The sequence below is a fragment of the Notothenia rossii genome (assembly GCF_949606895.1).
Source record: "Notothenia rossii genome assembly, chromosome: 1".
NCBI lineage: Eukaryota > Metazoa > Chordata > Actinopteri > Perciformes > Nototheniidae > Notothenia > Notothenia rossii.
Window position 1 is genome coordinate 10,205,097 of NC_136912.1, and position 13,761 is coordinate 10,218,857.

A 13,761-nucleotide genomic window follows, 5' to 3' on the forward strand; every position below is an offset into this window, starting at 1 on the left:
TAATTCACAATTGCAGAAGCAAACATTCCTCAACTTCCCGGCGATCTTTATCCAGCACCAGGGCTTCCTGAGAGCCCTCCCATGAATCACAGGGTGTGTTCAATTTCCACAGGTTCCACAGTTATTCTTCACCGTTGATTTTACCGTAGCATCTGTGGAAAGTATTTCAATTCTGATTTCATTACTGTTCGTATATTCTGTGTGTCTCTCGGGTTTAGAGACAGAGGAAGGCAGAATATCACAGGACCAATCTTGGGCATATTTAATGAAACAGGGTGTGAGTCTTTGGAAAAGAGCAGCAGGGCGACACAATAAGAATAGGAAGAGAGTCTGACTTGATCAGCGTTTAGGGAATGGTAGGAGTCTGTACTTTATATCTCGGATAACAAAACCACCTGTAGTGGAAGAGTAGTGATTCAGACAGTGTTCCCTTAGAGGCGTCCTTTCCATCCTTGAGTAAACTGACCACCTCGCTCTGACATATGTAATGAATATCTCCTTTATATTTAGTGCATAGCATAACAGTACAGAAACTACTGATAAACTGTGAAATTACCCAAATAGTGAACACAATCATGGTGTAATCCAACACCCACTGAGAGCAAACGGACACAACTAATCTGTATTCTTGTAGTTCAGACCTGGAGCTGTTTGATCAGATTTGATTCATGACATCACTTCCCCTCTGGCGTTTTCACTCACCCTACTCATCAACACAGACATACTTGTTACTCATGTATGAGCGTGTGTGACCTCTGTAGGATGTGTTGATATATATCTGCAATTTGTGAGAAAAATCAATTGTGAAACTTGATGCTGCCACTATTTAGGATCTGTGTGTAAGCAAAGCTTGGCCGTGCCCCTACCACGAGGAAACGCAAATAATTAATCTCAACTATATCTGTAGGAGCCGCATTTAAGTTTATTTTGTTTTGATTTATTTGGAACCTTTATTAATGCATTTTTCTTTTTCAGTAAGAGGTGTGCTTTGCTCAGGTGAAGGGGGCGGGGCTAAGGCTTTAAATTGGAGGTGCGGTGTGTGACGGGAGAGCAGCAGGCAGCAGCAATACCGTCATTGACACGCAGACGCAACCTTATGCTTAGTCAAATACCGATTATTAGGATCTGCTGTTTAAGTTTATGTTAAATATTGTTTTCGTATTTTGTTTATGTTTTACTGGAAATAAACCTTGAAAAGCAACCGAAACGTCCAGTGGATTGTGTACTGCGAGTCTGACACTGCTTCCGAGGCCCAAGCTACATGTGGCCAAGAACAAAAACGTTTGAGGTGAAGGTTACAAGACAAACCTGTTGGGATTTTGGCCACTACAATTAGTCAATGACGTGGCTGTGATTGGAAACACGAGGACTATTGGAGGATCAAAGGGATCGTAGGAATCTAAGACAAAGGAAACGCCGGCCCGACGCGTGGCGGACCAAACAAAGAGACACTTCGGAGGAGGTATGCGCTTTCAGATCAAACATCACTGAAGGATTATTCGTTTGGAAGAAATACCTGAAGTGTTTAAAAATAGTTTTCACCGCTGATATGTGTTTATGGACAGTGAACATTTTATGTCAACTTTTCTGTGACGAAGAAAAAGAGAGCGGTGAAATACAGCCTCTTATGAATGAACTTATGAAGTAACCTGAGTTAAGTTTTGAAAATACAAGGATAACGGAAATAACAAGAACTGTTTCTAAACCTTTTTGAAGACTTTTTGGAAGTTTATAGTGGATTAAAATGGCGAGTTCTGATGAGGCGGAATCACCACAGACTTGGATGAGGCTGTGGCGCAGCTGCGCTCATCGAGATCAGGAAAAACACGGAGAATGAACATTGTGAACAACCTAATGACCGATAAGGAATATCTGGATGAAGTCAAAGGGAATATGTTGAAGTTTAATGAACTTTCGGTTGATTTTAAAGCCTTGCATGTCTCATATGCGCAAATGTTGGATGAGAGCGCAAGAAAAGAGGACGATGAGAGATGGTATCAGCCGAGATGTACGCACATAATCTCATTCCTTGCCAAAGTTACAAAATGGATAACTGACATAGAAAATGCTGATTCACTCAACTTGACTCAAGTGGAAGGTCTGCCAGCTGAAGAAGGTGCATATGCAAATGAAGGCGGCGGTCTGAGCAAGGTGGAGACACACTCAACGAGGTCCATAACATCCAGCCACTCTTCCTCCTCCTCACTACGCATCAATGCTGAGGCAGAGAGAGCAGCCTTATTGGCCAAAGCTTCTATGTTACAAGAAAAACATGCCATTGAATAACAGGAACAAATATTACAAAAAAGAAGCGAAACACTAGAATTACACACAGAAATAGCAGCCAACAGCCAACATTAATTATCAATGAATTAGCTAGGCTTAGCCCTGTACAGGCTGAAGCAGCTGCTACCACACTGATGGATGCAAAGCCAGATATTTCAGTTGATCCTTATGACAGAGGTGCTCCAGTTGTTAGGAGCAAAGCAGGCGCCCCACTTCACTTTCCCTTTTTCTTTTTTAATGTCCGTGAAGATAACGCACACAGTTTGCCTGATATTCATCATGAAGACAGCATTAATGATCAGCATCAGCCACAACCAACCTCAGTGCACAATATTCCACCTGTCATACCCCAAAACACACAGCCAACTCTGCCACAAGGAGAAAGCCCCCCTACGCCCAGCACAGCAAAGAATGACCACATGATTCAAATACTGGAAAATCAAAGCAGCTTGACGAGGATACTTGTGAAACAACAACTTCTCTCGACGCTGCCACAAGGAAATTCTTTGATGGACACATCATGGAGTATAAGTCCTTTATTCATTCCTTTGAACATTGTATTGAAAACAAAACAGACAACAACAGAGACAGGTTGCAGTTCCTTATACAGTTTACCAGAGGCCAAGCTCAGCGGCTAGTCAAAAGCTGTGAATACATGTCTCCAGACAGAGGCTTTCAGAAAGCAAAACGTTTACTGAAGGAAAACTTTGGGAACGAATACAAACTCTCTTGTGCTTACCCGGAAAAAGCTCTATCCTGGCCCCTAGTTAAATCTGAAGATTCAAGGTCCCTGCAGGATTACGCCATGTTTCTAAGGAGTTGCTGTAACGCTATGGAGGAAATGGACACAGTGTCCAACATGAGAAGGATTGTGCTTAAGCTACCATACAAGCTCAGGGAGAGATGGCGCAGCAAAGTTTACGCACTGCAAGAGGAGCGCAGTCGTAGAGTAAGGATTTTAGACCTTGTCTATTTCATTGAAAGGCAAGCTCGCATAGCAGCAGACCCAGTTTGTGGTGACCTTCAAGACCAGTCAGCTGCCAAAGGAAAGGTGGCTGTAAAGACTAGATTTCCTGTTAAGTTGCAGAACTCAAAGGCGTATGACAGCAGTTTTGCCACAGGTGTCACTATTTCCCCAAAAGAAAAACAGCCTGGACCCTCCTGTCCCTTCTGTAGGTGCAAGCACACATTGGAACTGTGCAAACAATTATTGGAAGAAACACATAGGAACAAGCTGAACTTTGTAAAGATCAAGGGCATATGCTTTGGCTGTCTCTCCACAGGCCACATTAGTAGAGACTGTAAACAACGCCCACCCAAGTGCCCTGCACATCTATGTTAAAGATGGTCCGACACTGGTTCTCAACGGGGGCGGTACCGCCCCCCAGGGGGCGTTCAGAGAACGTCGGGGGGCGCTGGAAGCAATATTTTTGAAAGGGGGGCGTTGAGGTGTTCTTGGGGGGCGTTCACGAATAATGTCTTTTTGTCATGAAAAACGCTGGCCACCCACAGCGTCTTTTCCTGTACAAAAAGCAGCTGTCAGCATCTTTTGTTGCTATAGGAAACCACAACTCTGCTTGCGATTGGTCAGCTGTCAGCAGTGTTATTACGGGTACGTTCGTAAATGCACGAACGGTCAGTCCGCTCGGACAACCCGTCTGTTCCGCCAGAGCACCCAGCTGTGAGCGCTCAGAGCGCAGCGCTCTGGACTGTGGAACGGGGACGCTCGGAGCGCTCTGAGCGCATTTACGAACGTACCCTACAAAAAGCAGCCGGGAGCGGACCGGAAGTCGTTGTAATTTTGGGATCGCGACTGTTAATAATCTGTGTCACTTTGTTAAATTTTGATATGTTTTGATATGACAAATTCCACTAACAGATTCGAACTAAGTGGTCAGTTTATGAAAATAATACCCGTTTCTATGTCTGTGTTACGGCTGCTGCCTTCCTGATCGTTTGAGTGTTTTCAGCTGTGTGTTCTATGTAAATGAGCTGTGCGGTTGCCCTCCCGGTATTGGCTCCCATCTCCTGGTCCGCCTCCTGAAGATTGCGATTGGAGCACGCCGGGCCCGACGCACTCCAATCGCAGCGCACAGCCGGCGCACACCTGCTGGAGATGACTACAAAGCTTGGGGACAATCCTCATTCTGGAGGCTCTGTAGGTGGACAGATGCCTCTCGCTACTTGCTCTTTGTTCTGGGGTTAAAACTTGTGTGATTAGTTAGAGTGTAGAGTAGCTTAGTTAGTGTTTAGAGTATAGTTAGGATTTGTGACTGTTGCCTGTAGTTTAGCTGTGTTTCTGTATAGATTATTTGTGTTAGTTGTACCACTTTTAGAGTGAGGTTTTGTTTCGTTCCTTATTTAGTATATTAGTATGTATTTTCCCTGTATGTCTTAAGACTCCCTTTTTGAGTCCTCCTTTAGTTGGTTATTTGTCAACCTGTGCCCTTTTGGCGTCTTTGTTTGTTTCAGGCTGCTTGCCTGCCATTTTGTTCACAGCTGTTTTAAATAAACACTTATAATTAATACCAATTCCATACTGGTGTGTGTTGCATTCCTCTTCCCCTAGTTGGGACGTAACATGCATGGGGGGGCTCGTCCGGGATATTAACTACTTTCCTGGGGTTATAAGTGGTTGTGTATAGCTAAAAACAATTTGGTAAGGTTTGATTGCAGTTTTAGCTGAGTATGGCAACTTTTGATTTGGAGTCGTTTTTGGTCTGTCCTTCTCATGAGCAGTTAGTTCAGTGTCGTAGAAACGACTTATATGAGATAGCGCAACATTTCGGTCTCCCAGTGGCAAAACAATTGTTAAAAAAAGAGTTAAAGGCTCTGGTGGTGGATGAGTTGGTGGAAAGGGGTTTTCTGATGCGGCCTGCACAAGCTGAGCTCACTGTGCCAAATGACCGTGCTAAACCAGAGGGTAGTGGCAGCGAGGGGGGCGAGCCGTGTGAAGCACTGCTCAGGCCGCCTCGTAAATGTCCACCCTCTCCGGTTGGTAGTACAGATTCCCGGGAAGGGAATACACTTAAAGTCCGCCTCGCCCGACTTCAGTTGGAGGCAAAAGACAGGGAGCAAGACAGGCAGTTTCAGTTGGAGCTAAAGAAAATCGAGGCAGATAAGGAAGTCCAGATACGGATTCGTCAGCTGGAGCTAGACTCCCAACTGCGCGCATCCGGTGCTTTTGACTCTGCCGGAAGAAACTTGTCATCTCCACCTCCTCCACCTGCCTTTGACGTGAGTAACCATATTTCGCTAGTGCCAACATTCTGTGAGACTGAGGTGGATGCCTATTTTGGCGCATTCGAGAGCATTGCTACAGCATTGCGGTGGCCGGTTGAAGTTTGGGCTCTGATGGTAACGTGCAAATTACATGGAAAAGCTCGGGAAGCAGTTGTGGCTCTCACGTTAGAGGACAGCCTGCAGTATGACTCAGTAAAAGGTGCCATCCTCGGAGCGTATGAGTTAGTTCCTGAAGCTTACCGGCAAAAGTTTAGACACGATAGGAAGAGTCCTGATCAAACGCACGTAGAGTTCGCTAGGAAAAAGGGAATGTGTTTTGCTAAGTGGATTGCTTCATGTAATGCTACGGATTATTCTTCTCTGAGAGAATTGATCATGTTGGAGGAGTTTAAGAAGTGTTTGCCTGATCGCATTGCGGAGTACGTGAACAAACAAAGGGTAAACTCTCTCTCTGCTGCCGCTGTGTTAGCTGATGAGTATGTGCTGATGCATAAAACTGTGTTTTCCCCTGTCTCTACGGAGAGATCCCGCCGTGTGTCAGCCGCACCATTTACTCAGCCAGCAAATGTGTGTAACGTGAACAGAGAAGAGAGGGAGTGTTTTTACTGTCATAAACCTGGACATGTCATCGCCAATTGCGCAGCTCTGAAACGCAAGGAACAGCGGCAGAATATATCCCCGCCTAAAGGCATTGGCCTGGCTACACGCGCACGCGCACAGGCAAGTAAATGTGACCCTGATGTTTCATTAGCTGATCCTGTGATTGTGCCTGTGCCTTCAGAGGAAGCTGTGTCCGAGGAGAAGCCAGAAATTGTGGCTCCCCCTCCTCCTCGCGAGGATGTCGCGAGACTGGCGCAACACGCCGGCTCAGACAAGCCTCTAGACTTCTCGACACTCCCGGTAACCCGAGAGCGTCAGCTTGTGTATCGGATCTTAGTGTTAGTGTTGGCTCTACAACATGCTAAGATTGATGTTGGACCCAGCCTTTGGCCACTTGTGATGTGTACCTGTTACGATCCATTCATATTCTGCCCCAGCGTGTCCAAGCACAACCAGCGGCTCATGCAATGGGCTCGGACTGTGCGGGACTACAGCAGTAGACACCCGTCATTAAAGGGTTCAGAGAATGTGTTGGCCGATGCTTGTCCAGGTTGAGTTTGTGATGTTAGTGTGTCAGGTTGAGTTTGTGATGAATGTGTGTTATTAGGAATTTCGTTAGAGTGCTTAGGTTCACAAAACCTGTGGGTTTGTGTCTTAAGGGGGGGAGTGTTACGGCTGCTGCCTTCCTGATCGTTTGAGTGTTTTCAGCTGTGTGTTCTATGTAAATGAGCTGTGCGGTTGCCCTCCCGGTATTGGCTCCCATCTCCTGGTCCGCCTCCTGAAGATTGCGATTGGAGCACGCCGGGCCCGACGCACTCCAATCGCAGCGCACAGCCGGCGCACACCTGCTGGAGATGACTACAAAGCTTGGGGACAATCCTCATTCTGGAGGCTCTGTAGGTGGACAGATGCCTCTCGCTACTTGCTCTTTGTTCTGGGGTTAAAACTTGTGTGATTAGTTAGAGTGTAGAGTAGCTTAGTTAGTGTTTAGAGTATAGTTAGGATTTGTGACTGTTGCCTGTAGTTTAGCTGTGTTTCTGTATAGATTATTTGTGTTAGTTGTACCACTTTTAGAGTGAGGTTTTGTTTCGTTCCTTATTTAGTATATTAGTATGTATTTTCCCTGTATGTCTTAAGACTCCCTTTTTGAGTCCTCCTTTAGTTGGTTATTTGTCAACCTGTGCCCTTTTGGCGCCTTTGTTTGTTTCAGGCTGCTTGCCTGCCATTTTGTTCACAGCTGTTTTAAATAAACACTTATAATTAATACCAATTCCATACTGGTGTGTGTTGCATTCCTCTTCCCCTAGTTGGGACGTAACAGTCTGCTACGACATGGAAGAGCTGGCTAGCCAGGCTGCTCCACACAGAGCTGTTTGTTCAAAATTACAACGACTTCCGGTCCGCTCCCGGCACGATGTCTTGTCATGTCACCAGCTAGCCCTCTAGCGTTATCGTGACACTACTTGTGGCCAAATCTAAAAGTCCACCTCTCCACAAGTCTCTCAATGTTGCAGTAAAGGCAATAAACAAAATAAAAGCCCACGCCCTGAATAACAGATTGTTCCGACAGCTGTGTCAGGAAAATGATGAGACCTTTGAGCGTCTTCTTCTCCACACTGATGTCCGCTGGCTCTCAAAAGGAAACTGCCTTGCTCGTTTTTGTGAGCTGTTTGACAGCATCGTGGAGTTCCTGGAGGAGGTGGATGCAGCTCTCGGGGAACAGGTGTCATCCAGCCGCTGCGACATCATGTACCTCACAGACTTCTTTGGCAAAATGAATGAAGTAACGCTGAAGCTCCAAGGAAAAGGAGTTACTCTGATCCAGAGCAAGGCGGTCATCCACAGTCTCACCTCCAGGCTGGATCTATACCGGAGCATAGGCAGGAGGCAGTTTGCTCATTTCCCGCTGTTGACCAAGGTGATCTAGCCTAGGCTACTAAATAATGATAATAATAAATAATACATGTAATAAATGTAGGCTACTCTATGCAACACTATATTTGTGTTCCTGGTTAGTATAAATAACTTATGTTCTGAATGTATTATGAGAATAAAGAAACATCAATTAGTAAACTAATTAGCAATAAAATAACCAGTTTAAAATCAGATGGTAACATTCTGCACCGATAACAATTTCCTGGTTATACTCATTGCAGGTGTCTGAGGCTCTTACCGATGAGCGCCTTCTCATTTACACAGACCACCTGAGGATGGTGAATGCCGATTTGAAGATCCACTTCAGAGATCTTTTGGACCTCGATGTTCCCACCTGGGTGGTGCAGCCCTTTCAGGCGGACGTGGCGGAATGCGAGCCAGCAATACAGGAGCATCTCATCGACATCCAGAGTGACGATGAGGCCCAGGCTATTTTCCGCACCTCTGGCTGGGGCAACTTGTGGGTCAAATACTCTCAGCGTTACCCGGCTCTCTGGGAGAAAGCGAGGCTGCTTCTTCTGGCTTTCCCAACCACATACCTCGTGGAGCAGGGATTCAGCCAGGTCCTCCACATGCAGTCCAAGTACCGCAATCGCTTGAACTTGACGACCTCAGGTGCACTGCGACTGAAACTAAGTTCTCTGCAACCCGCAGTGAAGAAACTGGCGGAGAACCACCAAGCGCAGGGCTCACACTAACCTTCCCCCCCCCGCAATTCGGCGAAATGCAACACCTTTCCGACCTGTTAGTTCTGTAGGCCTAATGTACAGTTTTGTAGCCTACTGTTTGTTCTGCACTGGACATGTGTGAAATTGCTGCTGTTCCGTAGCAGTCTGTTTGTATTCTCTGCCCTTGTCTGAGTTTGTTTAACACTCATAAATATCATTTTAATTCACATTCACATGGCTTTTCTGCTCTCTGGTAAACTAATGATAATGATATTCCAACTGCCCAGTTAAATCAAATCTATTATTTGGCATTCAGTGACATTCTTTTTAAATGATATAACACAGAATTTTAGTCAACATTAATATTCAGGGAAGAAAATAAGTCTACTTATTTTGATGGGGGGCGGTAAGAGACCTGGATAATGGACAGAGGGGCGCTGGCCCAAAAAAGGTTGAGAACCCCTGGACTAAACAGACTGAAAGGCCCTCTGGTGTAGCAGACAGAACCACAGCAGAGTTATGTGGCCACATAGGGGCCGGAGAACAAAAGAATGTGCTGTCCATTGTCCCAGTGCAAGTTAAGGCAGCAAAAGGCAGTCAAGTCTTTCAAGTCTATGCCCTCCTGGACCCTGGTTCCACCGCTACCTTCTGCTCCGAAGCGCTGATGTCTAAACTCAACCTGAAAGGCAGAAAAACACATTCTGTTAAGCACAATGAATCACAAAAAACTGGTGCCATCTCATGTCATACCTGGAATTGAAGTTTCAGCACTGGACAGCGACAACTTCTTACCTCTTCCTCACGTTTTCACCCAGAGAGAAATGCCAGTCACCTCCAGTAGCATTCCCAACCAGAATGACTTAACGCAGTGGGCGTACCTGAATAAAGTCAAACTTCCCAGTATCAGTGCTAAAGTGGAATTATTAGTTGGCACGAATGCTCCAAAGCTGTTAGAGCCATGGGAGGTTATCAATAGCCAAGGTGAGGGCCCCTACGCAGTAAAAACTCTATTGGGGTGGGTTGTAAATGGGCCACTCAGAAATGGCGGTGAGGGCAGTACGGTGACTGTTAATAGGATATCAGCCACAAGTTTGGAAGAGCTTCTAATGTCACAGTACAACCAGGACTTCAACAAAGTGTCATCTGAGGAAAAACCAGAGATGTCAGTTGAGGACAAAATGTTTTTGAAAGTAGCCAGTGAGGCTACCCTGCAAAACGGACACTACAGTCTAAAGTTGCCTTTCAGGAAAGCCAATGTCAGCATGCCTAACAACCGCCAAATTGCAGAACAGCGCCTGCAGGGCTTAAAAATGAAGATGAAAAGGGACCAGCACTACAAGCAGGAATACGTTTCATTCCTCAACGACATCTTGGAGAACAACTACGCAGAGGAGGTCCCACAGGGAGATCTGACAGTCACCCGGACACAAATGGTACATACCACACCATGGGGTGTACCATCCCAAAAAGAAAAAGCTTAGTGTTTTTTGACTGTGCAGCCTCTTACCAAGGCATGTCCCTGAACACAGAGCTACTGCAGGGACCTGATCTGAATAATTCTCTTGTGGGAATCATTGTGAGATTTCGCAAAGAGCCAATTGGATTTATGGCCGACATAAAATCAATGTTCCATCAGGTCAGAATGGATAAATCTCATGTGGACTACTTGCGGTTCCTGTGGTGGCCACAAGATGATACCAGTAGGCCCCCAAAAGAATACCGCATGCTGGTGCACATTTTTGGTGCTGTGTCCTCCCCAAGCTGTGCAATTTTTGCGCTACAAAAAATGGCTGAAGAATATGAACATGGGTTCCCACCTCAAGTAGCTGAAACTGTCCGAAGCAACTTTTTATGTTGACGACTGTGTAAAGTCAGTCGCAAAAGAAACGGAAGCCATCCAGCTAGTAAAGGACCTCACTGCATTATGCAGAAGAGGCGGGTTTCAGCTGCCCCAGTGGGTTGGCAACAGCAGAGCCGTTCTGGCCTCCATCCCCACAGAGCAAAGGGCAAAGGATGTTAGGACTTTGGATCTCGACAAAGACAGTCTCCCCATTGAAAGAATATTGGGTTTGCAGTCGGGTGTGGACTCTGACAATTTCCAGTTTAACATCCATCTCAACCAGAAGCCACATACACGAAGAGGAATACTTTCAGTTGTAAGTTCAATCTTTGAACCACTCGGCTTTCTGGCTCTTCTGATTCTCCCAGCCAAGCAGTTGCTACAAGAGCTCTGCCAGAGAGGCTTCGGGTGGGACGAACCTTTGCCCCAGATTATATCAGATAAATGGATCGAATGGATAGCAAGTCTGGAGAGGATAAAACACTTCCAAGTGCCTCACTGTCTGAAGCCAAAGAGCTATGGAACACAAAAGTTTGCACAGCTGCATCATTTCTCAGACGCCAGTGAGAATGGCTATGGCTCAGTAAGCTACATTAGGCAGGTTAACATTCAGGATGTTGTTCATTTCATTTCATTTCAAACCTTTATTTAGAAAGATTGGTCCCTTGAGATCATCGATCTCATTTACAAGGGAGACCTGCATCATTTAGTTCCACATGAAACATAAAAACAACATACAAACAAACAACAGAGGATATCATATTTACATATTCAACATTTACAAATACCCAGAGTGTCAGAAAGCATTTCATTTAGACGTGCCTTAAATACATTCAGAGAAATAAAAATGCTCAATTTCAATTTTGCCTGTAGACTGTTCCAAGCAAGTGGAGCTGCGCACATAAAAGCTGTCTTACCTAAGACAGTCCTTACTCTTGGCACATCTAACAAGACTATATCCTGCGATCGCAGACAATAGCTGCTTGCAACTTTCTGCTTTATCAATGAACAGATATAATACGGGAGTTTGCCCAACATAGCTTTATAGATAAAAGTGTACCAGTGACTGAGCCTCCGTACAGTGAGTGATGGTAAACCTGCCTTGGTATACAGTGTACAGTGATGAGTAAGTGCTTTACAATGTGTGACAAATCTCAGAGCACTTTGATACGCAGCATCTAGTTTGCTCAGGTAGTTGGCAGGTGCATTCATATACAGCAGATCACCATAGTCCAGCACAGGTAAAAAGGTCACAGTGACTAGCCTTTTCCTGGCCTCAAGTGAGAAACAGGACTTATTCATGTTGCCTTTGTCCTAGGAAAATCCAGAGTCCTTCCTTTAAAGCACATCGCATTACCACGACTGGAGTTGGCAGCAGCAACACTGTTGGTGAAGGTGGACAAAATGCTGAGGAAAGAACTACACATGGACTTAAATCCCTCAGTCTTCTGGACGAATAGCCAAACAGTACTCAAGTACATTGGTAATGACTACACTAGGTTTAAGACCTATGTTGCCAACAGAGTGTCACTGATTCGTGACAATAGGGAACGGTCTCAATGGAGATATGTAAGCAGCAAGGACAATCCTGCTGATGACGCCTCGAGAGGAATGAGTGCAGTCAAATTCATGCAGCGAAAAAGGTGGATACATGCCCCAGAGTTCCTATGGAAGCCAAAGGAAAGTTGGCCTGTGGAAAATTCATTCAGCTTTCAGGACCACACTTGGTGGACAGCTCCTCACAGTGGAAGACCTCTCACAGGCAGAGAGGTCAGTCATCACCTATGTTCAAAAGCAATCCTTCCCAGTGGAAATGGCAGCGCTGGAAACCACTCCATTTAGAGTGCAGAGGAGCAGTAAGATCTGTAGGCTCGATCCTATACTGGATGATGGCATCATGAGAGTAGGCGGTCGCCTACACAGATCTGCAATGCCTGATGAGACCAAGCACCCTTATATTCTGCCCAAAGATGCTCACACTTCAGATCTCCTACTACGACACATCCATGAACGCTCTGGACACAGCGGGAGAAACTACATGCTTTCAGAGCTCCGTAAAAAGTACTAGGTTTTTAAGGGAAACTCAGCAGCAAGGAAAATAGTCTCAAAGTGTGTTGCGTGTCGGCGTGTGAGAGGCAAGACAGGTGAGCAGAAAATGGCCGATTTGCCGCAAGAAAGAATCCTACCTGACCTCCCTCCTTTCAACAATGTCGGATTGGACTATTTTGGACCGCTTAAAGTGAAGCGAGGAAGGAGTATGGTTAAACGGTATGGAGCCCTGTTTACCTGCATGAGTAGCAGAGCTGTACATCTGGAGGTGGCTTACTTGTTAGACACAGACTCATGTATTCATGCTCTGAGAAGATTTGTTTGCAGGAGCGGTCAGGTTAAGCATATCAGATCGGACAACGGTACAAACCTGGTGGGTGCCCAAACTGAGCTCAAAAAGGCCAAGAGTTCACTAAACGAAGGGAAAATCCAAGGCGCTTTGCACACTGAAGGAATCCAGTGGAGTTTCAATCCACCGGCGGCCTCACATTATGGTGGAGTCTGGGAAAGACTCATAAGATCTGTCCGTCAGGTGCTGACCTCCACTCTCCATCAGCAAACCCTCGACGATGAAGGCCTACAAACCATCTTCTGCGAGGTAGAGTTCATCCTCAATAACCGTCCTCTCTCCACCGTGTCCTCCGATCCACACGACCTGGAACCACTGACTCCCAATCACATCCTCCTGCTAAAAACTCAACCTATATTACCTCCGGGAGCTTTTCAGATATCTGACCTCTATGCCAGGCGCCGCTGGAAGCAGGTCCAGTACATGGCGGATCTGTTCTGGCATAGATGGACAAAGGAATACCTTCTGGTGCTCCAAGAGAGACAGAAATGGAACACAGTGAGGACAAACTTTAGCGTTGGAGATGTCGTCCTGGTAGTTGACCCAACTGCTCCACGGGGGTCGTGGCCATCAGGCAGAGTACTGGAGACCAAGCCTGATGCAAGAGGTCTGACCCGTACAGTGAAGCTCCAGACGAAAACCTCCATTATCGATAGGCCCATAGCCAAGCTGTGCCGCCTCCTGGAGACGGAAGAACAATAGGTCTTCTTTCAACATCAATAAGGGATGTAATGTGTATATACTTTATTTTTCTAAATTAATTATTTGTTGGTCGTTTTACGGCTCCCTTT

The 13,761-nt window shown here is 45.9% G+C and overlaps 1 protein-coding gene across 1 annotated transcript; it reads left to right on the forward strand.

Moving 5' to 3' along the window:
* Positions 1-7,462: 7,462 nt before the first annotated feature.
* Positions 7,463-9,152, forward strand: LOC307025118 (zinc finger BED domain-containing protein 5-like). Its single transcript, XM_079659711.1, has 2 exons — positions 7,463-8,047; positions 8,286-9,152. The coding sequence occupies exons 1-2, from the start codon at positions 7,877-7,879 to the stop codon at positions 8,760-8,762; spliced, it is 648 nt and encodes a 215-aa protein (XP_079515837.1). The 5' UTR covers positions 7,463-7,876; the 3' UTR covers positions 8,763-9,152.
* The last annotated feature ends 4,609 nt before the right edge of the window (positions 9,153-13,761 follow it).